Source organism: Protopterus annectens, chromosome 15.part0 (assembly GCF_019279795.1).
Source record: "Protopterus annectens isolate FY-2018-M chromosome 15.part0, PAN1.0, whole genome shotgun sequence".
In the NCBI taxonomy this organism is placed as follows: Eukaryota; Metazoa; Chordata; order Ceratodontiformes; family Protopteridae; genus Protopterus; species Protopterus annectens.
Genome location: NC_056749.1, coordinates 648,619,954 through 648,647,926, shown reverse-complemented (window position 1 = coordinate 648,647,926; position 27,973 = coordinate 648,619,954). Strand labels below are relative to the sequence as shown.

The following is a 27,973-nucleotide window of genomic DNA, read 5'->3' as shown; positions in this document are numbered from 1 at the left end:
AAATAAACTTTGCCTGCTCACCCGCAGCTTCAATTTGCATAGCAATCATAACAGCTTTCACTACACCTTTCTAAACATACTGGAAAATATTAAGATAGAACCAAACACCCTAATACTGGGTGATTTTAACTACCCTGCCATTAACTGGGAAAACTACTCATGTCCCAACACCTTTGCACAACAGTTCTTGGAATTCATAAATTCCAAAGTCCTGGATCAACTAATCCATAGTCCCACCAGGGGCTCCAATATCCTAGACCTGGTCATTACCAACATGGGAAATCAATGCTCCATACCTATGGTCACCCCCTCGTTAGTCAGGTCTGACCATAAGCTAATCACCCTTAACATCCACATCCCACCCCCCCCCAGTAAAGAAACCACCATAAAAAACTTCTCCAAAGCCAACTTCATGCTACTCAAGTCAGAAGTGACAAACTTCATGACACCCATGCAGACGGGAACTGAAAGTTCAACTGCTGAATCCTACACTAAGGCACTGTATGAGCACATCCACTCATGCATGAATCGTGCCATCCCAAATAGAACCAAAATGCTCTCATCCAAAAAAAGGAAGCCAATCTGGTGGTCCCCTGCCATAAACAAACTTTACAACAAAAGGAAGAAACTGTTGCAGAAAAGAGGAAAATCCCAGGATGCAAAAAACTCCCTTACTAGCCTCAGTAAGAAACTGAGATGCCTCATAAAATCCTCCAAAGCTAGTTACGAAAATAAAATTGCCAAAGATTCCAAAGACATCCACAAAGCATTCTATAACTATGTCAAGAATCTAAATGGCAATGTTCAGATCTGCTCTGAGCTAAAACAGAATGGCATTAAATATACTGATCCGAAGGATATTGCCAATATCCTGGCAGATCGATTCAGTGCCAACTTCACCCCCCTCTCACCCCCTAAATGGCCCATCTCAATACCGGAAGATTGCCAAATTCCAGTAATAACGGCCACACAGGTACAAAACGCACTCTCTAAAGCCAAGAATACAGCATCCATGGGACCAGATGACATCCCAGGCTGTGTACTACATGAATTACAATATGAACTGGTACCTCACCCAAGTGTCATGTTTAATCATAGCCTCACCTCAGGTTTCATGCCCACTGAGTGGCGCAGAGCTACAGTTATCCCAATCCACAAGGGAGGATCCACCTTGGATCCCGGAAACTACCGTCCCATCAGTCTGACAAGCCTTATCTGCAAGATCATGGAGCGTATTATCATGGAACTTATAAACAAAGACATTGGCAACCTTCAAACACTGGACTCCACCCAGTTTGGGTTTGTGAAGGGCCAATCTTGTCTCCTGAACCTGATTGACTTATTTGAATCAGTCTCCAGAGCCATGGACAAGGGTAAGGTGGTCCACACAGCCTATCTAGACCTTGCCAAGGCCTTTGACACCATCCCCCACTCTGGAATCATAGATAAACTGGGCATTAATCCCTATGTCACCCAATGGGTTGCTAAATGGCTTACTGATAGAACCCACACTGTAAAAGTAGCCGACTCCAAATCCAGCTCCAGACAAGTGACAAGTGGAGTACCTCAGGGTTCAGTCCTGGGGCCGCTCTTGTTTGGCATCTACTTCTCTGAAGTACAGGTCAACACTAAGGGACTCTGGCTAACAAAGTTTGCAGATGACTGCAAACTGGGAGCCATTATTGAATCCCCAAATGATGTGGATACTCTACAAAAGGGCCTTACAGAAACAGATGCTTGGTGCCAGAGCCATGGGCTCAAGCTCAATGCCAAGAAATGTATTGTTATCCCCTTTGGAAAAAAACATGTATACATGAATTACCATATAGGTGGCAGTACACTAAACACAGAAAGTGTGATAAGAGACTTAGGGACACAGGTGGACTGTGGTCTCACCTTCGATAACCACATCGCCACAAGAGTCAGGAAATCCTTCTATGTGGCACACCTCATCACGAAGGGCTTTTCATCCAGAAAAAAGGAGGTCATTGTCCCACTGTACTCATCCCTCATTAGACCCATTATAGAATACAACGCCCCATTTGGTATGTACCTCTCAAGACATCTGCAACAACTGGAAAGGCCTCAGAAATACCTCACTAAAAGAATCACAGGCCTAAAGCAGATGCCCTATGCTGAACGCCTTAAAAAACTCCAGCTATACTCTGTCGCATATCGTCTACTCAGAGGCGATCTCTGCTTAACATACAAGGCCATGTCAAACCCAGAGCTGTTGGACATGCTACACTTAAAGAAATCCCAATCCCTCAGAGCTACATGCTCCAGGGATCTAAACCTTGTCATCACAATAAACAAAACATGCTGGAGGGATAGGTTCCTGACCCAGAGACTCCCCAGACTATGGAATAGATTGCCCATACATGTAAAGCAGAGTGCCTCTTTGGACCTCTTCAAGAGGAACCTTGACGATTGGATGGGAGAAAGGAAATTCACCCCAGGGATCACGTCAGTCGCCCTGATAGACAGGGGTCCAGGAAAGTAAATAATGTGGGAAGAAATAGCCAGGGAATTGTTATGGCTAGGCTTGTATAGGCCCTATGGCTGATAGCCTAGTACCAACCTATGAACCTATGAACCTATGATCCAAAGTCAAGTCAGGTTCTAAAAGGAATCTTTCACATATACAATTACTAGGCAAACGTTCCACCAACTGATCACGTAACATTTCATCCAGTTTACTAACACATTCACATTTAACTGCTAAGTCTTGTAATGCGGCCACATACTGAGGAATAGTTTCATAGGCAGCCTGAGCACGTTTTCTAAAAATATGTTGCTTAGCAACAACATTTCTCTATGGAGCAAAATGAGCTTGTAAAGCCCTAATGGCGTCCTCCACTGACTTACCTTGCTTCGGAAGCATGTAAAACAGTCTGTGACCTTCTGTTCCCAGACAGTGAAGGAGAAGTGCCTTTTTGCGTGCTTCTGGCCATTCATTTCCTGATGCACCAACAACCAGCATGTAGTTATTAAATATTTTCAGTCACATGTCAAATGGTACAGCAGGTTCACCCGGGTATAGCACAAATGGTGGAGGAAAAGGCGTAGCAGCAATAGTCATTGTAAACAAGCAGAAATAAGTAAGTACCTTGTCGCCAAATTGTGAAGTTGCCAGATGATTCATATAGACTGACTCCAAGTTCAGTATTAAAGATTTTAATCTAACCATTTGAAGCAACAACAGGAAGAGCAAACATCAATACAACAGGACACAGGAACATCCAGTCCTTGTCACATCCACTAACTCTGTCTCCCTCCTTTTGCCTTCCTCTATCTTCACCTAGTGGCATAAGACCAGAACACAACACTTTGATTTATGGATATGCAGCAAGTTCATTAGGTTTGGGTCTAAGATTTCTCTGTAAGCCAGGTGTAAGTCTCCCCAAGAAGTCTATACAATACAGAGTATGGTGATAGAGACTTTAGTCGGTCTGTGTAAGACGTGTTGGAGTCCCTTGATCTTCTTTGTTAGAAAACTCTGAGTGTCTCTCCAACTGCTGTAAATGCTTTGTACTGTACATGCCAAATGGCATTATACTCAATTATGGGCCAGATTAGTGGCCAGTATAGAAGGGTTATAACCTCCTTTGCTCTCAAGGCAATGCCTTTACTAATCAAATGTCCTATGTAGAAAGCCTTCCTTACTACAGTAGACATATGGTGGTCAAAGTTAAGGTCGCAGTCAACTTGTGATCCCAGATCCCTTACCACTTTGTAGGTACTTAGGGTACTGTTGATTTGATAATGTGAAGGGACATTATCTGAGGTGAAAGCAGTGATGATGCATTTCCATGCATTCAATATGAGACCGTGATATAGACACCAGTCGCTGGTCTGCATCAGATGCTCCCGGAGTATACTGACATCATTTGGGTATTCAATAATTGCACGCAGTTTGCAGTTATCTGCAAACTTGGTCAATCACAACCACTTAATTTTGACCTGAACTTCTGAGAATTATATACCAAACAGTAGGGGGCCCAATACTGAGCCCTGTATCCCCCCACTGGTGACAGGTCTTACAGTTGATGTGCAGTCTACCACTTTGATAGTTTGTGTCTGGTTTGTGAGCCAGTTGGCAAACCATCTTACAACAAAGGGGTTTACATTAGTGTGCTAAGTTTATTGTTAATGCCCGAGTGTGGGATTGTGTTGAAAGCCTTGCCAAGTCGAGGTATGCTGTGTGCACAGATTTGCCCTCGTCAATGGCAGTGGCCACATTTTCAAAGAAACCCACCAGATTTATTTAACAGGCAGGATCTACTCTTGACAAAGCTGAATTGGGTTGGAGCCAGGGTTTGGAGGTCGCCTATGTCTTTATTTATGAAGTCAATAATGATAAGTTCCATGGCCTTACAGATGGGGCTGGTCAGCCTTATGGGTCTGTAATTCCCCAGGTCTGCTGCTAGGCCACCTTTGTGGGGGGGAATAACTGTTGCTGTTCTCCATTCTGCAGGAACAAAGCCTGTGGTTAGGCTATGACTGAAAAGGGTACTTAATGGTGATGCTAAGTTCATGTTTTAGCCTGTTTAGAGGACAGCCTGGAATGCAGTCTGGTTCCACAGAGGCTATGTTTTTGCCTTGGACAAGGCTTTGATGATCTGCTCTTCAGATATGTAGGGTGGGGGGGGAGGGTAGTTTGAGATAAGTCTGGAGGGAATAAGGGTGTGAAATTTTCACAAAACCTGTCTGCTAACAGGTTTTCTATTTCTGTGGGGTCAGTGTGTGTGATATCTTTAGTCACTAGTTCTGCACATGCTTGGGTCCTAGCTTTTAGAGTACGTATGTAGCTGTAAAAGGCCTTATGGTTATCCTTGGCTGTGCTTGCTAAGTTTTTCTCAAAGGTGCCATTAGAGGATTTGAGAAGTTGTCTTAGTTTCCTGTTGAGGCTGAAGAAGGTGCTTTTCCATTGTTGGAACTTTGCCTTTGTTTTCTCGGATAGCAACGTTTTGCATTTATTGTAAAGTTTGTTAATGCTGGATGTCCACCATAGCGGCCTGTTTTTACTTGGGGCTCTGGTTTTGATTCTTTCTGGTACAGCCAAGTCAATGCACTTGTGCAAGTGATTGTACAGGGCTTTAGTGTAAGCTTTGGTGTAGTTATTTCCAGCTGGGACTGGGTCTTGTAATGCATTTTTAACTTAGTTTGCATTGGTGACGTTTTTAGTCTGATTTCTCCCTTTGTGAGTTCTGGTGTTAGTGCCAGCTCAAAGGTAGCTGATTTGTGGTAAGATTTAACTAATGAGGGTCCAACAGTTGAGGTAGTGCATCTGTTTGGCATGTTAGTGAGGACCAGATCTAGTATGTTTCTTCCTCTTGTCAGGATATGAACAATTTGTTACACGGCATTTGATTTAACAAAGTCAAGGAACTTTTGCGCTAGTGAGTTAGGGCTAGTGGAGGTTTCCCAGTTGATGGTGGGATAACTGAAATCCCCCATAACCAGAGCGGTCAGTAATATTTAGATTATCTCCAGTTTGGTCAAGTAGGCTTCATGTGCATCATGACCCATGTAGGGGGGTCTAATACTGGTTATGACTTGAATGGAGGTCTTACCCACCGCAACCTGAACTTGAGAGTAACTCCAAGGAGTTGGCCAGTCTAACCAGATGAAAGGTGAATTTATCTCTAACATAGATAAAAACACAGCCTCGTTTAGTTCTCACACATTCATTTTGTGGTCTGAAGGTGTGGAAGGCATTGTAGCCTTGTAAAGACAGGGTACTCCCTGAGGCAGTGAATCATGTTACTTTGACTACACAAACATGTACATCTTCCAGTGATAGAAGTGCTTCCAGGGTGTGCAGTTTTTGCTTTAAGCTCCTAGGGTTTAGCAGCATGACCCTTATTTTGTTATGACTGGCAAATTTCACGTCAGTACGTTTGTTACGGAGACGTTGCCTAAAAAGGCACTATGGGGGAGACAAGAGCCTTTGCCAGCAGTCAAAAACTTAGTGGTGCCAGGTGCAAACTATCTCTGGCAAAGCAGCAAGGTTTGTCAACCATGGTTTCCCAGGCAGACAGGAACTGGATCCCTTTTGAATGACACAAAAAACTAAGCCAAATATTGAAATCAATCATTTTTTATTTATATTGTGGCATCATTCTAAGTTAGGGTAGTATGCTGCTCAAGGTAGGGGGCATACCTGCCTGGGACACATACTCAGAGCGGTCAATCGTTTCTCTCTTCATATAGTCCAGTGAGGTACATTTCAGGCCATTCACTCCAACATGAATCATGACAGTCATAATGGTACTTGTTGCTGATAGACCAGAGTCCATGTGTAATCTAAAGAATCCTGGCACCAGGCAGGCAGCGGACCATGACTTTCTTCTTATCCAACCTGTTGTGTGGGACATCTGTGCATCTCACAATGGAATCTCCAGTGACAAGAAAATTAGGTTTTTGAGTGTTGTGCCTTACGAGCTTGGTAGGTGAGACACTGGTGTTACTATGCTTCATGGGTGCTGTGGGAACTAGATCAGTTGTATCAATCTTGTGTTTTGGAGGTCTCTGGTGTTTCATTGTTTTTTGAGAGAACCTCCGCATGTTATTTTTGTGTTTGATGCATACTATATATATGAGTAGTGGTAGGTGGGTTGACAAGCTCTTCACTCTAGCAGGGGTGCTTCTGCAGTACTTATTTGTTTATTTTTTGTAGTAAAGAAGTGGTTTCTTTAAAACATTTTGAATGAATACAGAAAAAAACTGAAGAATAGACAAACTGTAAGAAAAGGAAGAAAAAAGTAATCTGGATGGTGTAGGTAGACCAGGATGGGGGCACCGGCTGGTGTTGTTGGGGTGCTGTGGACCCCTTTTGCCTAGGCACCAGTTGACCTAAGGCCAGTCCAGGTTATGAGGAAAGGTTCACCAAATAAATATGCACACTTTCTGGCAGTTCAGAATATTTTAGGGTAAGACTTTCAAAATACTCACCAAATGGGTTTATATCACAAAGTTTGATGTGGCATTGTAAAATTTCATCTTAAAAGGTGATTTGCTATGTACTGTGTGAAATGATGTTTCCTGCATGAAATCATCAGGCCTCATTGACAGGGACACTGATTTTTGGTTTTCAACAAAATGAAATTCCATTTTTATGAGAAGAAATCCAGGAAATATACCTGTGATTTTTAAATGTAATTTCTGGTCATTACAGTGATTTCATAATAATTTTCTTCTGGATCAATATATACTGAATATTACAACAGATTCTAAAGCACAGAGCACTCAGTAATGCAAGCCGACAATATTATAAATAATAAATATGAGCAGAAATGCATCTTGTGGAGAATTACATGTCCTTAGATTCACTGCTGCAGTATTCTTAACATATGGGACTCCCTGCTGTGGAAGCCCGCCGTCCTCCCAGTCTACCAAAGACTACTGATGCTTTAAGGTATGCCAAACGCCACCCAGATGCTCCTTGTGTACCACAGAGCAAAAAGGTGACATTCAGGCCTACCATAATCATAACTCTCTGCCACCATTCCAACATACCTTTTCACCTTTGGTCTGTCTGTTTACCTGTGTTCGTCTTCTGCCAGCTGAACACATTGTCATTCTCCATTGACTACCTACACCTGTTTGCTGACTTCTGTCAGTTGCAGATAAGTGCCTCAATGGGGTTTTTGTTTCTTCTTGCTTTTTATGTGACCTTGTCCTTGAGGTTAATATCATCCTGGAAAGGTAAATGACAGAGTCACCATAAAGACCACCACGACAAGTGACTTTTTTTCCTAGGAGCTTCTCATGACCATACGTCTTGTTTAATTTGTCGAGCATTTGTCCCCAAAACCCTTCGCAGTAGACTTTCTTCCCTTTCCTTGTATCTTGAGAACCAGCGATTTAAGCTTCTCTCTAAGCACACAATGGAAGGAATCTCCTGCCCCAAGGGTCAGCTGTTAGAGAAGAAGGTGAAAAAGGTATAATTAGAATCTTCCACTGTCCAGCCTCTGCCAGGTGTTTCTCCCAAGGTTGTTACAAACCCAGAAGCTCGCCCAGCTGTGTTATTGGATTTCTCTAGAATAACCATGTTGGAGGCCGGTGAGGATCCGGCTGGCAGCACATGTGAAGAGGATTTGCAGGCATCCATCTCAGATATTCAGAGGGAACTACAGTTGATTTTTTTCTGAGGGGCCTATGGGAGTTTTTCAGATTTTAGTTGGGGAAGAAGTTCCTACTACAATTCTCTACTGTCGTCCTGGGTCTGAGCCTTCTCAGTTGTTTGGAGGGGATATTCCCTTAAAAAAGAAACAAAAAATAAACATGTTTCTTCTGCTACTAGGGATCCACAAACTGAGTGGCAGGCCTTCACCCAGGGGCTACTTACTGCTTTAATGTTCTTAAAGCCTCCTCACGGAGTTTCAGTTCCTGCTCCTCTTTGGTCTTCTACTCCCCTTAAAAGGCCTAGGGAACAGGATTCTTCTGAGGATGAGTCAGATTCTGGTGATAAATCCCTGACTTACTCTGCTCAAATTCTTTTCTTTTGGACTATGCGTCAGAGGAGGATGAATTTATTAGCACTGATATTCCTTTTGGGGAAATTTCCTTTGGGGACACACTCTCTAGGATGATGGATTTTTTTAAGTGGGATTGTGCTCTGGTCTCTGATATCCATAAGAGGTACTATGAATTGCTGCAGTTGGAATCTCCTAAACCAATCTGGCTTCCGCAAGTGCAGATCCTGCCTGTTAAACCTGGTAGAGTTCTTTGAAAATGTGACCAAGGCCACTGATGAGGTAAAATCTGTACACACAGCATACGTTGAGTTGGCAAAGGCCTTTGACACAATCCCACACTGAGGCATTACTGATAAACTTAGCAAACTGAATGTAAATCCCTTTGTTGTAAGATGGGTTGCCAACTGGCTCACAAACTGGTCACATGCTATCAAAGTGCGTGACTCCACATCAACCAGCAGACCTGTCACCAGCAGGGTGCCACAAGGATCAGTGCTGGGCCCCCTACTGTTTGGTATATACTTCTCAGAAGTTCAGGCCAAAGCTAAGGGGCTGTGGTTGACCAATTTTGCAGATGACTGCAAACTGGGTGCAATTATTGAATTCCCAAATTATGTCAGTATACTACAGGAAAGTCTTATGCAGATCAACGAATGGTGTCCTAGTCACAGTCTCAAACTGAATGTAAAGAAATGCATCTTCATTCCTTTCAGTAAAAACAATGTCCCTTCACACTATCAAATTAACAACAATACCCTATGTACCTATGAAGCGGTAAGAGATCTGGGATCACAGGAAGACTGCGACCTTAACTTTGACCAGCATGTGTCTACTGTAGTAAGGAAGGCTTTCTATGTAGCACACTTGATTAGCCAAAGCATTACCTCTACAGGAGGTTATAACCCTTCTAAGCTCATCACTAATGAGGCCCATACTTGAGTATAACACCCATTTTGGCATGTGCAGCAACTGGAGAAACCTCTGAGGTTTCTAACTAAGATGTTCAAGGGACTCCAGCATGTGCCTTACACAGACCAACTAAAGTCCCTGTCACTATACTCAGTATTGTATATACTTCTTAGGGGAGTCTTATGCCTGGCTTACAGAGCAATCTCCAATCCAAACCTAATGAATTTGCTTCACATCCATACATCAAACTGGACTAGAGCTACCCATTCCAGGGACCTATATATGGTCTGTGACTTAAGTAGGACATGATAGACAGACAAATTTGTGTCTCAGCCACTGCCGTGTCTTTCAAATAGGTTGCCAACTGATGTGAAGCAGAGCACCTCTATAACACTGTTCAAAAGGGACCTGGACAAGTGGATGGGCACCACAAATTCTTACCAGGGATAGTGCCAATGACCTTCCTGGACATGGGCAGTCATTAATAAATACAGTCCTGGGTACTGACTACATTATCTATGGTATTACAATGGGATGAAATGGTTAGGCTTGAAATGACCTCCAGGTCGATAGCCTAGTAACCTCCTATGATCCTGTGGAAATCCTATCCTCCATTTATGGGACTTGCTCAGTCTCCGTGGGAACAACTTCCCTTTATCCCAGAGATTCTTCAAAATCTCTTGACTCAGGGTATTATTCAAGAGGTGCCTGTGTCTCAAAGAAAGGAAAGGTTCTACTCAAGACTGTTTTTAATGCCTAGAAAACAGGGCACTTGAAGACCTATTGTAGACTGCTCTCATCTTAGCACTTTTCTACAAGTGCCTTTCTTTCAGATGATGTTCCTTCAGATTCTGTTTCCTCTCTTGGTCCCCCAGGCTTATACCGTGTCTCTGGATCAAATGTATGCTTATCTCCATAGTCTGATTCATCCTCCTTTCAGGACGTTTTTGCATTTCTTTGTTGCTTCTTGGCATTTTCAGTTCTCTGCTTTGCCCTTTGGCCTTTCTACTTCCCCAAGGGTGTTCACCAAATGCCTTGCACCTGTGATTTTTTGCAGACTTCAAAGGATCCACATTTTTCCTCACTTAGACGTCCTCCTGATTCAGGCATCCTCTCCAGAGACCCTTTTGCAATTTCCCTTCTTCAGAGTCTGGCGTTTACTATAAATTTAAAAAAGTCTTCCCTGACTCCTTCTCAGGATCATGTTTTTCTGGGTTGCAAGATTCAGACTGTACCAATGACTGCAACCCTGCCTCTTCCAAAGCCTTTAACTCTCACTTCTTTATTTCACACTCTTCTTCCTCTGGTTTCCATTACTGCCATGGAGTTTTTAGAGCTCTGGGTTTCATGGCATCTGCCATTCCAATGCTCCCTCTGGCCAAAATTCACATGAGAAATTTCCAGTGTTTTCTGAAATCAGCATGGTTTCAACATGCACATCCTCTAGATTTTGTAGTTCCTTTTCTTCCTTGTCTCAGACAGGAACTTCACTGGTGGATTCAACAGTTGTCTCTGAATCCAGGGATCCCTTTTCATCACCCTCTTCCCTCTCAGGAATTATTCACAGACGCTTCAAACATGGGATCGAGGAGTGACATTTTGCTCCCTAAATGTACAGGGAGTGTGGTCTCCTTGTCAGAAGAAGGAGCACATCAACGTCAAAGAGATGAGGGCTCTTATGCTGGCTCTTCAGGCCTTTCATCCTCTTTTCTCTCCAGGGCCTCTCAAGGTATTCACAGACAATATCATAGTGATGTGGTTTATTAACAAACAGGAAGGAACAAAATCTTACCTTGTCTGCTGGCTAGAAGTTCTGGTATGGGATCTTGCTGTCAAGTATCAAATGACTCTTCAGGTAGTTTATATCCCTTCTCATCAGAACATTGTGGCAGACACTCTGAGCAAGTCCTTCACTCAGTCCTACAAATGGATGCTTCACATGGATGTGTTTCTGGACATTATCCACCAGTGGGATATTCCTCAAGTGGATCATTTTGCCTCCCCTCTGAACAGACATCTTCCTCTGTTTTGTGGCAGTGTCCCAGGTCCTCTGATATGGGAGGTGGACACCCTCTCATTTTCTTGGAAGGGATGTTTCTTTATGCATTCCCTCCCCTTCTTCTCATTGCAAAAATTCTGTTCAAAATTCAACTGGGTGCTCCCAAAATCTTGTTGGTGACTCCCTTTTGCCCATGGGAGCACAGGTTCCATCTTCTGCATCTAGCCAGGGGCAATCATCACAAGTTACCTCACAGGTTGGTCTAATCACACAAGCCAAGGGATCTCTTATCCATCCCCACCTGTCCATGCTTCAACTGACACTGTGGATGATAGGATTTTGATTCTTCACAGACACCTTTTTTCTGAGGATGTGCTGTAAGTCCTGCAGGCCAGAAAACCTATTACTAGGAAATCCTACTTATACAAATGGAAGAGGTTTTCTATTTGGTGTCTCCCTCATAGCCTGGACCCAATTACTGTGGATGTTCCTTAGATTCTCTCTTATTTGTGTGGGTTGTTCAATGCTGATTTGGCCTATTCTTCTAATACGGCCCATCTATCAGCTATCTCTGCTTGTCTGCCTTTTTCTCCTCCTCTAGTTTTTATATTTGCAGTGAAACAATTTCGTAAAGCTGTCCTTAATATTAGGCCTCCCAGGAAGCCTGTTCCTCTGGCTTGTCCTCCTTTTTTGATTTTTCATGAGGACAGGGTTTCCTTGCACACTAACCCTTCTTGTATGCCTAAGGTGGTTAATCAGCTATCACTTAGTCTATTAATCTGCCTACTTTTTTTCCTGTCTGCAATCTGACAGTGAGAGGATCCTGCATACTTTGGACGTACAAAGGCAACTCAGAGTTTATTTGGATAAGACTAAGGCTATTTATAACTCTGATCAGTTATTTTGCTGTATCCAAGCAAACTATTTCTTCTTGGATTTCTAAGGCTATTTCCTTTTATTGCACTTTTATGGCAGGAACCTTCCTTATTCAGTTAAACCTTATTATACTAAATCTGTGGCTTCTTTTTGTGATTTTTTTCAAAGGCACAGATACTAATTCTTTTCTTGAAGCAGCCACCTGGACTTCTGTGCATACCTTTACCAAGCACTACAAGTTGGATGGTATATCATGAGCTAGGGCTGGTTTTGCCTGTGCCATTTATCATGGCCTTTTAGGAGTCTCTTCTGCTCCTTCCCCCTCCCAAGTTTCCTCTTGCGCTTTAGCACTCTACCACATGTCAAGAATACTGCAGCAGTGAATGTAAGGACATAGTACAGTTTTATCCTTGCCTTCACTACTGCAGTATTCACTCCCTCCCTCCATCTCTCTCATCCTTTGCCTTCCTGGATGTACAGATTACCTCTTGGGTTCCTTGGACTGGTGCTCCTACAGAGGCAATCAGTTCTGATTATGGTAGGCCTGAACATCACCCTTATGTCCCATGCTATGCAAGGAATGTTTAGGTGACATTTGGCATATCTTAAAGCAAAAGTAATATTTGATAAATTGGACAGACTTCAGGCCTTCACAGCAGGGAATCAGATATGTTAAGAATACTGCAGCAGAAAAGATATCTACTGTTATGGTAAGATTTTACATAATTGTCCTTTCTCTGGCCTAAAATGCCAAATTCCATGAAAATCCTGTAATTTTTCAATTCTCTGACAGTCCACATTTCGGATTTACCTGTATTTTCCCAGAAAATATTAAAATCAGTGTCCCTGCTCAATGAAACCACTTTGCAGATTTTGCATACAAATTTTAAATTTTACAAAGCTTACAATTTGCCTGCCAAATTAATCACGAGTCAGAAGTACATCTACTTGTAATGTTTTGTGGGTTCCTATTACCTGATAGAACGTTTAGGTTAGCGAATACCTAAATGTCGATCTGGTAATAGCGAAAGCAAAAAAAACGCGAACAGCCGATTTAACACAGGGAAAGAATTCCCTTGGCTGTTATGCAAATTTTGCCCCTTTCCCCACTGTAGAGCGATCTTGGAGTTGATATATTTAGTTAGGTGGGGTGTGGGAGGCAAAGCCCCCTACTTCATTTTGGTTTAATTTTTTTTTTCTTGTGGCCGAGGGAATTCATTCCCTATGTTAAATCGGCCATTCACTGTTTTAATTTTTTGATATTACCAGGTCGACGTTTAGCTATTTGCTAACCTAAACGTTCGATCGGGTAATATAGATGCATGTTCTGTGATATCATTATCTAAATAGTCTAAAAGTCTGCAACATGAAGTCATTAGTTCCAATCGATTGCAATTAGCATATCTGTGCAAAAGTGTTGAAATTTAGTCATTTTTACAAGGAAATATTCACCAGATGAAATACAGACATACAGTTTTGGTAGTAACTAAGAGCTTGATTCAAAACTGTCAGAATATTCATCTTAAATGTCACTGTCATGAACTGCAAAGTGAGAGTAATAAATTCCATCTCAGAGGATGACTTAATCATAGTGACTAAACTGGTATTTCCTATTACCAATCGTTCTTGTGGATACAAGTGTTTGTAGACAGGGATCTACTCATTACAAGAGGTCCCACTGAAGATGTTTTGAAAATTTGGTGTAAAAGACAAAACTTTACTAAAGTCTGCCATACTAAAGGCAGTCATATGATGTTAGTAATGTTCCAAAACAAAAAGATTTGAACTAATCCTTCTACTGTCTGTGTCATGCAGTCAGAAGTTTCATTGTCCAATTCTGTCTTAAAAATAATTTTGCAGTCCAGTGGAAAAGTCAATGTTTTGAAGAAACTGTTCAGTGACAGCAGTGTATTTCCTGCAGTGCTTCCTTCAAATTGAGGGATCTATGCCTGGCATACAGGGCATTGTCAGATCCACAAAACAACCAGTTCTGAAGACTTAAACCTTGCTTGTGATATAAATAGGACCTGCTGGAGAGACAAGTATGTATCCCAAAGACTAACCTGTCTATGGAACAGGTTCCACATCCATGTGAAGCAGAGCTCCTCCCTAACCCAATTCAAGTGCAATTTGGGCAATTGGATGGGGAACAGCAAATTCATCCCTGGTTTGGTATCTATGTCTCTAATGAACACAGGTAACCTGCAAATGGTTCATCTTCCAGGCCCATGCTTACACTTATCAAGGATGTCAGAACTTGAACTTATCAGAAATTTGGGATGCATGGCTAGGCTTAAAAAGGCCCTTGTGGTTGTTAGCCTAGTAAACACCTATGAATCTATGAACATATGAGGCAAACATGTTAAGAAATAATGAAGTTTTGGTCATGTATTCATAGATGCATTGAAACAATAAGTAATGTCCCAGTTTTATATTTAAGTAGTTCACTGCCAATGACTGAGAATGGTCTCTAGTGTAGGGAAAGGAAGAACATTGTGCTAGAGTTTTTTTTCCATTAAATTGTTGTTCGCTTACACTGCAGCTGATCATCAGCTACTAAGCACTTCTTGTGTTCTGCTACATCCCTGCACCCAATTAGCTCCAAGGTTAAGAATGCCAATCTCCAGCATATCACGGCAGAATGGGAAATGGATTTGGGATATCCAATTCTGGGACGCTGAGAGAAGCAATGCAGGCTGCACTGTCACATATACTGACCATGCAGGGCTTGTAATGCTGCTGTGAGGGAGCGGTCGGCCTAGAGGGTAACATATCCCTCATCATACATCCAGTGTTACCAACATAAACATTTGGCACATCCCTGTACTCTCTCCTGTAAGGGGTGAGCAGACATTCCCTAATCCCTCATCTTCCCACTGTCATTGTCCACGCCAGTACCTGAACCACTGACTGAACCCAGGCCATCCAAATCATAGTTGGGGCTTTACTGTTCTGAGCCACAGAGCTGACAGCACTCAGGTGCTGGGTAAGAGACTGACTGAGAGACAGTGCTCTGAGAGACCGTGCTCTGCAATGAAAGGATATGCCACACTCATGTTATCTAGCATAAGTTTGCTACGTATGAGGGTGGCATTTGCATAGAATGTGGATAAGAAGTTTATTTTCTATTTATTATTTATCATTTATCTAATAGCAACAGCTGCAGTTTGGTGTAATAGGGCTTTACAACAAGTGCCATTCAGCTATCCTCAATAAAGCTTACTGCCAGAGCTTGATGATGTAAGGGAAGAGAGACTATTTATTTTGTAATTACATTTGTTTATCAGAACATTTTTTCAGCTCAGTCCAGTAGTTACAAAACGAAGTAACCAAAAAATAGACTAAAGTTATTTTAAACAGAAATATAAAATATTGAAATATAAGCAAATTAACAAATATGATAACATGTACAAAGCTCCTCAGAACAACTATTCTAATAATATTAAGGTAGGAATAGAGAATATACAGTTTTCTATGACAACCAGTCAATACACTATTTGACACTATTTAAATGAGAATATGGCAATATATACCTTAAATGCTACAGAGAAAGAATTTAGCAAAATGCTTTGCTACAAAGTGTGCAGAACATTAGCCATCTTCCAGTATTTTACAAACTGAAAAATCTCACCTTACAGAGAGGATACAAATGCAGCTGTCCCAGGGATCCCACTTAAGACATGTTTGCAAATAGTCCGCTCTGCATGCATCTACACATACAGGATTAGAGGTGGCTTTACTATTTGTTTGAGACTCAGGAACGTATTTCATGACAGCCGAATAATGTAAATGAGCAAAGATTCGTTTTATTTGGAGTTATACTAGAGGACAGTCATTCACATTACAATTCGTAATCATTATACTTGTCATTTGATAGAAAATGCTCCACTGATTAGGACAAGGTAATTTAACTGGTTGACAAAGGAAATAAAAATAAATCAGTGGAGAGATAATATGATATATGAAGAGAGAAAAGTAAAGGGTGAGAAAGAAACAAAAGTTTAAGGAATCAGACAATACTAATGGAAAGAGAGTAAAGGGGGATGCAGTTTAGATAGGGAGTGGAAGGTAAACTATAGGTGAGGAGGATGTAAGAGCTGGGAAGAAAGTTAATAATCATCTTTGAAGTTTGAAATGTCTAGGAAGAAAATGACCACCTAGAAGTAGTAAGAATTTATTTAAGTGATAACAGGAAAATAAACGCAAAGGTATTTTGTCTGTTTTGAAAAACTTGTGTTTTTTTTTTAGCTGTAGCCTGAACTTTGGATATGACCATATTTCTTTAAAGGAGGTAAGGAAGGACTTTTAAAGTTGAGGAGCTAAGTAGGAGAAGTTATGTGAGGTGCGGTGAATACTGATGCATGGGGATATAATTGTTGTAAAGCAGCATGTGAACAGGTTGTTTTTGTTTGTTTATGATTTTGAAACCAGGGTTGTGGTCTATAGAATCTACAACTAGGTGGTGTACACTATTCAGTTATATGAAGTATTGATGGACGCCATACAAAGGAACTTGATGCTCCAGTATTTAGCATGTAGCAGGTGGCTGTAGTTGAAGTGGGTCATAGACAGTTTTTCAATATTAATTATTACTATTATTATTAATGGCAGTGGACATTAGGCTAGTCTGAATGTGTTCTAGCTTTACATGTTATTTAAAACCACAGTTTCAGTATGAAGAAGACAGACTGGGGTTCAGCAGTATTTACTGGAACTGGAAGAGATGAAGTACTACAGTGAGTGTGTGTGTGTGTGGGGGGGGGTGAAGATGGTTACTTAGTTCCATTTTAATTATCCAGCTTGCACAGCAGTTTTACTCATGGTCAACAACGACTCCAGTAAAGATGCAATTTAAAAAGGGAGTAATACATATCTCAGTTATTTCAGGCTGTTCATATCTTTGAAGTGAAACTATTTGCAGCATCTAAAATGCCATTATTAACACTGAAGTGAATTAACACTTGTTATGTAGATCAGTTGAAAGAGCACAGCCCTGAATTAAATATACTGTTGGAGAATTATAGGTTTGGGGCAGGTGTTAGAAAAGTCATATACTAAGTAATATTTGCTATTGAGTGCCACCTGCTGGCAAATAAAAATGTTGCTTGCACATGCACAAAAGCCAACACAAAAAATAAGCAACAGGAGTCAATTGACATTAAAAGCATCTGAGTCATAGTACAGGCATCAGGTATGTTAAGAAAATGTTAAAACTTCCCACCTAGTAGACCTCTCAACTTCCCTAGTTTGTAGGGACACTCCCTGATGTTTCTCAAAGTTTTGTTCCATCCCTCCTAAAACTGGAAATAATTTTGAGAATTTCTAAGACAACAGTAACAACATTTAAAATGTGTCCCTAATATGGGGCCTTTTCCTTAGTTATTTTTTACTTTGTTCCAAAATTTTCTGGCAAACATTGAGAGCACTGCCACCGAGTGCAGATCCAAGAAATGTAAAGCCAGAAACACTGGTCATCGCAGCACCAACAGCCTGTAATTGAAATGACTGGGCACAGTCTGTCCATTTTCACCATATGAACAATAAGGGCATTGAAGTACAACACCTAAGCAGACACTTAACTGGGAAACAAACTGTGTTTATACATGTAGCCTTAAACAAACACAAATATGCAGAGATAAAATACCTGTATCTTTATCTGCAATAAAACTTTCACGTTGTGGACTTGTCATGGGAAAATTAAAAGACAAATCATCTCCAGAAGCCTGCAAAGGAAAATGCCCATAATAAGTTATATATAACAGCATGTTATTACAATAACAGAACAAAGAACTGTAGTTTTGTTTCAGTTTGAAAGAATACATCTGATTTAATCTACAGATCACCACTCAATGTGATTTTCATTTGCCCAAAAAACATAGGGGACAGCTCAGCTGATTAAATTCTACTGTAGTTAGTGTACATCAAAGTGAAATCAATTGAATTAAATAACAAATGTAGTAGCCTAGCCATATAATGGATCTGCTGTAGAATGTAACTTTTAACTTTTGCACGCTCTTCTCTCACTCTTCCATGTAATGCCACCCAGATGGTTTACTCTTTTCTGTGCAGCCTTTACTCAGATGTAATTTGTTCTCATTTCTCACATGCAGTTTTGCTGCTCTGACTCATTTCCTTTCTGTTCCTCTCTTGAAGAACATCACAGAATATCTAACATAAAAGAGGTGCAAAATTAACTTCTGTCATCATCAAACATGAGCAGCACCTTTGAAAATGTCACATGATACCACTGATAGAAACAGTTATACAAGTGTACTCAAATGAAATGCAGATGAGTGTGGACAACGGTATAACTTCGCTGAGGAATCTTCCTCTGAAGCAGCAAACATAAGCAGATGTTTATTTATAAACAGTGCATAAGGTCTAAATAAGAAAATGTTTTTAACTATAAATAATAAATGAAATTATTAATCAACCTTCCTTTTCTCCAAGTCCTAAGCCTCTCTATCTTGGAAGCATTACTGTCACATTATGTACGCTTTCAGCTGCTTTCTTTTTACCTCATGCTTTGACCAGTTTTGTACCTGAGGAAGTGTGTATCCCTACCTCTATCTTTATCTATATTTATACCTATATCTGTATCTATAGTTATATCTATAGCTGTATCTATGGCTAAATATTTAGCTATATCTATCATCTATCTAAATTAAAAAGCAAAAAAGTCCCAATGCTAATTCATAAAGTATCAAAGCACACAGATCCTGTCAAATCAGAACAGTGACAAAAAAAATCATAAATCTCCAATGGTGAGGGCATCATGAGAGAGAAATTGTGTGTGTATACAGACACACATGCACATGTGCAAACATAATATACACCCCATGGCTTCCTGCTCGGCCCTTCCTCAATTTCCTTCCTATTTAGGAATCGTAGAGCTGCAATAACTAAGACTGCCTTTCTGTAGTGAAGAAGATTTACACAACTGTTAAATTATTAGTCTGTTCCTCCTAACATTTTATTACTTGCCACATTTATGGTCAGACATTTGACTATATTTGCACTTCACTGTAATACTACCAGTTTACAATAATTACAGTCTACATTTGAAAAAAAAAAGTGTTGCAGGACTCATCTAATGATATTTTGGACTGACACTATACAAGTGTAATACAAAATATAATTTCACAAAATAAAAACAATGCAGGGACTGTGAACCTGACATTTGTTAATTACCTGAACAGCAATGTAATCTACACAATATGTTACACTACTGTTAATACAGAAGGTTTTCTGAGAAAAAAAATAAGTACTGGTCAAAGTTATGACATTATTCTGAGCTATAAAGATGCAGTCAAAGAATTTTGCAGGTTCTGATATTCTGACTGAAAACTTTCAATAACAGAAAACATGACTCAAAAATTAATTCCATCATATCAAAGACATATTAACTTTAAATATATACTAAAACTATATGTAATCTTCCCTCACTATTTCATTTATAGTTTAATAATCCAAACTGTTCAGTTATCCATTTCATAGTTTCATAGTTTCATAGTATAGTACTAGGCAATCTGCCCTGGAGCATTTGTAAGCCTAGCCATAGTGATGTGGCTTTTGCCACCCCATGAAATGGTACAAAAATGTACAGAATAAATCTAGAATACTGTGGCTCTGTCTAGTAGTGACACAGTGAAGGTCCCCTTATATAATAGAATTAGTTTACTGTGCCCCTGTCTAGCAGTGACACAGATGTGACCCCTGGGGTAAACTTATGATCTCCCATCCACTCATCAAGATTTCTCTTGAAGAGAGTCAGTGAGGGGCTCTGCCTAATACGAACTGGGATCCTGTTCCAAAGCATGGGAAGCCTCTAGGTTATGAATCTATCCCTCCAGCATGTCCTATTCATACTTGTGCCGAGGTTTAAGTCTTTAACAGAAATAATAATACATGCTGGTGCGCGTGTGTGTGTGTGTGTGTGTGTGTGTGTGTGTGTGTGTGTGTGTGTGTGTGTGTGTGTGTGTGTGTGAAACAGATTCTACTGAGCACCAAGCACAACCAAGATATTTACTGGTATGTTTTGCCCAAGCAGACATTGTTATCTATGAAGTCTGTCCAGGGCTGGTTAGTTGGTTGCACATTACATGAAGTCATAAGAAGTGAGGTTAGGAGTTAATTTTAGAGAAGAGAGAAGGATAGGAATATTCAAGGAGTAAGAAATTGTGGTATTATCCTTTTTGGTACTGGTGTTTTGTCAACCCGACGTCTCTCCATTGTTGGTTATAAAATGAAGTGGTATGGTCATGTTCAGATAAACTCCTTTTTCCCTTGGCATTTGGCAGGTATATTTAGTGGTAGGAGTGAGAAGTGTTGTACACTGATCCATAGGGTTATGTGGCATAGTTGGAAGGAGCAGTCATGATATTTTCTCCATTGCTGGCCAGTCTTGGAATGCTGTCACTTTACTTCCTTCATTTTACATCTGCATTGTCGGCAAATACTTATTATATTTGTGTATGGAACTGCATTTGACAATGTTCATAGGAAGTTACTAGGCTATTGGCCCTAAGGCACTTATAAGGCCTAGCCAAGAGTTTAGCCCATGCATAGACAAATTAGCACCTGATGTCCCTGTCCAACAGGGACATGGGTGGAATCCCAGAGATGTATTTTCTATTTCCCATCCAGTTATCCAGGTTGCGCTTAAAAAGGGGTAAAGAGGTACTCTACCTGATGTGGAGAGGGAGTCTACTCTATAGATAGGGAAGTCTCTGGGACACAAATCTGTCCCACTAACAAGTCCTATTGATGTCATAGACCAGGTTGAAGCCACGTGTGCGGGTTACTTGAGTGGCACTTGACTTGTGGATATGCAGCAATCTCATCAAGTCTGAGATCGCCTTGTATGCCAGACAGAGGTCACCTCTGAGGCGTCTGTATGAAACAGAGTTGAGGGATAGGGCTTTTAGCCTGTCTATGGTAGATTTTTGAGACCCTGGATTCTCCTGGTGAGGAACCTCTGTGGTCTCTCCAGCTCCTGCATGTGCTTTGTAAGGTACATGCTGAATGGGGTGTTGTACTCAATAATGGGCCTTATAAGGAAGAATACAGAGATGTTATGACCTCCTTGTCCCTGGATGAAATACGCTTACTTATGAGGTGGGCCATGTAGAAAGCTTTCCGTACAATGGAAGCAACATGGTGGTCAAAAGTCAGGTTGCTATCAATCTGGGTGGCCATATACCTCGCGACTGACTGCGTGCTTAACATTGTTATTAATATGATAATTTGTGGGTACATCACTCTCCAAAAAGGGGATAATGATGCATTTTTTTTGTATTCAATTTGAGGCCATGTTTCTGGCACCAGTCATTTGTTTGGGTGAGACCCTCTTGGAGGATGTCCACCTCACTAGGGGAATTGATGACAGCTCCCACCCTGCAGTCATATGCAAACTTGGTCAGCCATAGCCCACTGGTTTTGACTTGCACCTCAGAAAAGTATATCCCAAACAACAGAGGCCCCAAGACCGAACCCTGGGGTAGGTCACTCAATATGGTTCTACTGCTTGAGGTGGCTTTCCCTATTTTGACTAGGTGGGTTCTATCAGTGAGACAGTTAGCTACCCATCTGGTAACATATGGATTGATGCCTAGTTGAGAAAGTGCGGAATAGTGTCGAAGGCTTTGGCCAAGCCTAGGTAGGCAGTGTGCACTGTCTTCCTCTCATCCATGGCTTTGGTGACTGTCAAAAAAGTCAACCAAATTTAGCAGACATGACCTCCCCTTGAAGAAGCCAAACTGTATGGGATCGAGTGTTTGGAGGTTGCCAATGTCCTTGTTAATGAGGTCCATGATAATCCATTCCATGGCCTTGCAGATCAGACTAGTTAGGCTGCTTGGTCTACAATTTCCTGGATCGGTGGAGACTCCACCTTTGTGTAAAGGGATGACAGTGGCTGTCCTCCAGTCAGCTGAGCCAAAGCCAGGCTTTGGTTGAACAGGGTGCCTAATGGTGCTGCAAGTTCCTGCTGAATTCATGTAGGCTGCAGCCTGGGATGTTATCAGGTCTCATAGAGGCTGTATTTTTTTCCTTTGGGAGAGCAGTGATGACCTGATCCCTAGATATAAGGGGAAGGGGCAAGTATTGGGAATGTCCTGATTTACTGATGGGAGGGGGGCAGAGGGGTGAAATTTTCGCTGAATCTGTCAGCCAGCACGTTTGCTCAATCTACGGCATTTGTATATGTGGTGTCCCTGATCACCAGTTCTGAACAGATCTGGGTGCTACCTTTGAGATTACAGACATATGTGAAGAAGGCCTTATGACTGTCTCTAGCAGATGTGGCCAATCTGGACTCGAAGTTTGTTTTGGAGGATTTTACTAGTGCTCTTACTTGCCTGTTTAGGCTAAAGAGAGATTGCTTCCAATTGGACACCTGCTCCTTCTTGGTCCTGGACACTATTTTTTTTCTTTTGTTATAGAGTTTATTTATTGCAGATGTCCACCAGACAGGTTTACTCTTCCTTGCGGAGGATGATTTAGTCCTGTCAGGTATTCCTGATTCCATGCATCTATATAAATGTGTATATAGTAATTTGGTATAGTTTTGTATACTGGTGCCAATTCCTAGAGAGAAGGAGGGGGCTGTGAAGCTGTTTATACCACCCCTCAGGAGGATGTAATCAGCTTTGGAGAAGTTTTTTTCTTTGACCCTAGCTAGAGGGGGGTTGGGGGAGATGGTGACTTTGAAAGTGACCGCTTTATGGTTGGATCTTACAAGGGAGGATGATACTGCAGGGATGCTGCAGTGGTTACTCATGTTGGTTAATACCAAGTCTAAGATATTATCACCTCTTGCGGAGATATCAACTAGCTGTTCCAAAACATTTCATGGGTTCATAGGTAAGTACTAGGGCTATCTGCCCATGGGCATTTATAAGTCTAGCCACAGAGTGATGGCTTTCGCCTCCCCATTAGATTAGTAACCTGGGCCTCTGTCAACAGGGCTCCTGAAGTGATCCCAGGGTAGAACTTACGATTACCCATCCACTCATCAAGATTTCTCTTGTAAGAGGGTCAGAGAGGAGCTCTGTCGAATATGGATTGGGATTCTATTCCAGAGTGAGGGGAGTCACTGGGACAGGAATCTATCCCTCCAGCATGTCCTGTTTATTGTTGTACAAAGGTTCAAGTTGCTAGAACGAGTGGTTCTGAGGGATCTCGTTTTTTTGAGGTGAAGCATGCCCATTAGTTCAGGGTTTGACATGGCCCTATATGTCAGGCATAGGTCACCTCTGAGCAGATGGTAAGCGACTGAAAAGAGCTGAAGCTTTTTTAGTAGTGCTTCATAGGGTAATTGTTTAAGGCCCTTAATCCTCTTAGTGAGGTACTTCTGTGGTCTTTCTAGTTGTTGCAGGTGTCTAGTGAGGTACATCCCAAATGGAGCATTGTAATCTATTACGGGCCTAATGAATGCGGAGTAAAGGGGCACAATCACCTCCTTGGATTTGGATGAGAATCCCTTTGTGATCAGGTGTGCCACATAGAAGGATTTCCTGACTGTTTTGGCTATGTGGTTATCAAAGGAGAGCATGCTATCTATGTGGGTACCCAGGTCCTTAATTACTTCTTCTGTACTTAGTGGATTCCCATCTATGTGGTAGTTTGTAGGTACTTTGTTTTTCCCAAATGGGATTACTATGCATTTTTTGGCATTTAGCTTGAGGCCGTGACTTTGACACCAGGTGTTTGTCTCTGTGAGACCCTTTTGCAGGATGTCTGTGTCAGCTGGAGAGTCAATTATTGCACCCAATTTACAGTCATCTGCAAACTTGGTTAGCCACAATCCCTCCGCCTTTGCCTGTACTTCGGAGAAATATATACCGAACAGGAGGGGTCCCAGGACTGAGCCCTGTGGGACTCCGCCAGACTGGTTTAGAGTCAGACATGGCGCCTGCCACTCTTACCGTGTGGGTTCTGTCTGAGAGCCAATTGGCAACCCATCTCATGACATGGGGGTTGATATTTAAGCTGGTGAGTTTGTCTATGATTCCTGAGTGTGGGATGGTGTCGAACGCCTTAGCGAGGTCCAGATATGCTGTGTGGACCACCTTCCCTTCATCTATGGCCTTGGTGACTGTTTCAAAGAACTTGACCAAGTTCAGGAGGCAAGATCTGCCTTTAACAAAGCTGAACTGGGTGGGGTCCAGTGTCTGGAGGTTCCCAATGTCCCTGTTAATGAGCTCCATGATAATGCGTTCCATGGCTTTGCAGACCAAGCTAGTCAAGCTTATAGGGCGATAGTTCCCAGGGTCAGTTGTGGCACTGCCTTTGTGGAGTGGTACGACTGTTGCTGTATGCCATTCTTTGGGTACATAGCCTGTAGAGAGGCTGAGTTTGAATAGTGATTTGAGATGGGGGATTAGTTCATTCTGAAGCTCGTGTAAGACACAACCTGGGATGGCATCTGGTCCCATTGATGCTGTGTTTTTGGCCTTTGCAAGGGCTGTCTTTACTTGTGTGTCTGAGATATCTGGAGTGCCACATTCTTCTGGGATGGGTGGTAGCCCCTTTGGTGGAGGGGGGGGGGGTGAAGTTTGCACTGAACTTGTCAGCCAGGATGTTGGCAATGTCGGTTGGTTCAGTGTATTTATGGCCATTATGCACTAGCTCGGAGCATATCTGAGAGTTTGCCCTTAGACTCTTGACATAGTTAAAGAAGGCCTTGTGGTTATCCTTAGAGTCATTGGCTATTTTTCTTTCGAAGTTGGCCTTGGATGATTTAATGAGGCAGCGCAGGTTTTTACTAATGTTAATCAGAGATGCTTTCTTATTTTGGGATTTTGTTCTATCTTGCAGGAGGTTCCTCCTGCTGTTGTAAAGTTTATTTATGGCTGGGGTCCACCAGACTGGCTTCCTCTTTTTTGAGGAGTTGGTCTTGGTTTTACTTGGGATGGCTAGGTCCATGCATTCTTGAAGGTGTTCACAGAATGCACTTGTAAAGGATTCTGCCGATGGGTCATCATTTTCCATTTGATTGGGAGCTTTGAAACTTCCCACCTTGGTCTTGAGGAGTGTGAAGTTGGCTTTAGAGAAGTTTTTTACCTTGATTTCCTTGACTTGGGGGGGGGGGGTGTGGATGTCCAGTGTGATTAGTTTGTGATCTGATTTTACCAATGACGAGTTTACCTCAGGTGTGGAACATAGGTTCCCCATGTTGGTGATGACCAGGTCCAGTATGTTGTCACCTCTTGTGGGAGTGGTGGCCAGCTGTTCAAGGGTGTTTGAGTTTATAAACTCAAGGAAGCATTGGACTAGGGCATTTGAGCTTGAATAGTTTTCCCAGTCAATGTTTGGATAGTTGAAGTCACCCAGTAGCATGGTGTTGAGTAGAATCTTCATACTTTCTAATGTTCTCAGGAATGCTGCGTGAGGGTCCTGAGACAAGGTGGGAGATCTGTAGCAAGCTATAAATTGAACAGTCAATTTACCCATTGTCAATTGCACTTGGATGGTCTCAGATTCCGCATGCTGTGCTACTAACCTGGAGGTGTGAGTGTTCTTGATGAATATGGACACACACTCTCCTTTTGTGTTCCGGTCCTGGTTTTGGGACCTAAAGGTATGGTAGGAGTTATAGTCTGGTAGTGCTGGGGTGCTCTCTGGAGCCTTGAACCAGGTTTCTGTCATTGCACATACGTCGATTTCTTCCATACTAAGGAGAGCCTTGAGTGCGTGCATTTTGAGGTTTAGACTTCTGGCATTGAGCAGCATTACCCTCAGTTTTTGTTTATTATTGTTGTTTATGGAGGTGGGTTTGTCTTTTGAGCCTTGCCTAAAAAAGGCAATATTGGGGAGGCAAGAGTCTTGGCCAGTATTCGAAAGCCCAGGGGTGACAGGTGCAAGCCGTCTCTGGTGAAGCATCGTGGCTTGTCAAGCATGTCATCCCAGGCTGACAAGTACTGGATCCCCTTTGAATGACACCAGTAGTTTAACCAATTGTTGAAACTGATCATTTTTTCTTCGTATGGTGGCATAATTTTGGGTGAGGGCAGGATGCTACTCAGAGTCAAGAGTCATACCAGCCTGGACTACATGGTCAGAGAGCTCCTCCATGTCACTTTTCATGTAGTCCAGGCAGGTACGTCTCAGGTCATTTACGCCAACATGTACAATGACAGAGTCATATTTGTATTTGTTGTGGAGTGACCTGAGTGCATGTGTTATGTGGTGGATTCTGGCAACCGACAGGCAGCTTACGGTAGCCTTCTCCTCGTTCAGCCTAGTGAGTGGGACGTCTGTGTGCCTGATGCATTGACAAAATCGAGGAATCTCTGGGCATTTGTGTTCTGGCATGAGTAGTTCTTCCAGTCTATGCTTGGGTAGTTAAAGTCACCTAGGATCAGGACAGAGTTGAATCTTGATAGATTCAAAGAGGTCTAGATAGGCAGCTTGGGCATCTTGGGTCAAACTTGGGGGCCGGTAGCTAGCTATGATTTGTATAGGACTCTTGTCAATGGTTAACTGCACCTGGAGTGTCTCCTGTGAGTCACACTGTTTGACCAGCCTGGAGGTGTGTATGTCTTTAATATATATTAAAACTTCACCTCCTTTGGCTTTACTACCCACAGTTTGGGGTCTGAATGTATGATAGGATGAGTAACCAGGTATGGCTGGGGTGCTCTCCGCAGCTTAGAACCAGGTTTCTGTGAGTGCACAAATGTCATTTTCCAGGGTTAAGAATGCTTGCAATGAGTGCAGTTTCATATTTAGACTCATAGCATGTCCAATTCTCTGATTAAAAATTTAATACAAAAGCACACATTTGCACAGCTTGAAAATTAATAAATAGTCATTCAGATGTTTTGCTGTGGGTATTGTCTCTGGGCAGGGTTCACCTACAACAGACTAACATATCATACAGCAACATGCGTTTTGCATATATCTATCTGTGTGTCTGTATGCATATATGATTACATCAATGAAGATACACTACTAATAATAACACAATGAAAAACAGTGAACACAAAAACTCAACTATAATCCTGAATGTACAACAAACCAACAAAAAAATACCAAAAACCCTTGGTACAGTAATTAATCATAAACAAATATTTTGACAAGAGGGCAAGCCTCCCTGCACCCCTTATATGAGACTCAATTCTCCCACACAACCCACATTCACATTAACTCAAGGAAGGAATAACTTTCCCTGAAAACACAAGAGAAAAGGATGACAGTTATGATTTCTCGACCTGTATTAGAACTCTTCCCAGTACATGCAATCACCTACCTCAAATTAGCTGAACACAATATTTTCATTAAACAGATATTTGATTATACTACAGTCTCTCATATATGTAGTCAGAATATTGTGTATTTGGCATACCTCTAAACTGTACAGTAGTTCTGGTCTGTCCTTCATAAAATGTGTGGTTTTGTGGCAAATCATTGAGGACTTAAGTCTCTAATCATTAACAAACATTTGTGTTTCAGACTTCATATCCTTCAGAAAATGTATGCCAACACAAAACCTGCTAGTCTAACAGCTTCTTAAGTTTATAAGTGTGTTATTTAAAATATGTCCTTGTTTTTGGTCCTTCGTCCCCCATTATTTTTGGCTTTGTCTATATTTCTGGAGCCAGAAGGTTGACAGCTATGGATTAGTTGCTGTTTAATACTTCAGTGCAAATAAGTAGTTTTGCACTAAAACTACATTTGCATATATAATGTATGTGTAGCTATC

At 41.7% G+C, this 27,973-nt stretch overlaps 1 protein-coding gene across 1 annotated transcript in view; it reads right to left on the bottom strand.

Annotated features, from left to right (window-relative positions):
- DOCK11 (dedicator of cytokinesis 11) overlaps positions 1 to 27,973 on the bottom strand; it is a 1,858,863-nt gene that overhangs the window by 949,964 nt on the left and 880,926 nt on the right. Inside the window, exon 33 of the mRNA XM_044057487.1 lies at positions 17,912 to 17,990. Within this exon, the coding sequence (XP_043913422.1) occupies positions 17,912 to 17,990 (79 nt within the window). The remainder of the gene's footprint in view (positions 1 to 17,911; positions 17,991 to 27,973) is intronic.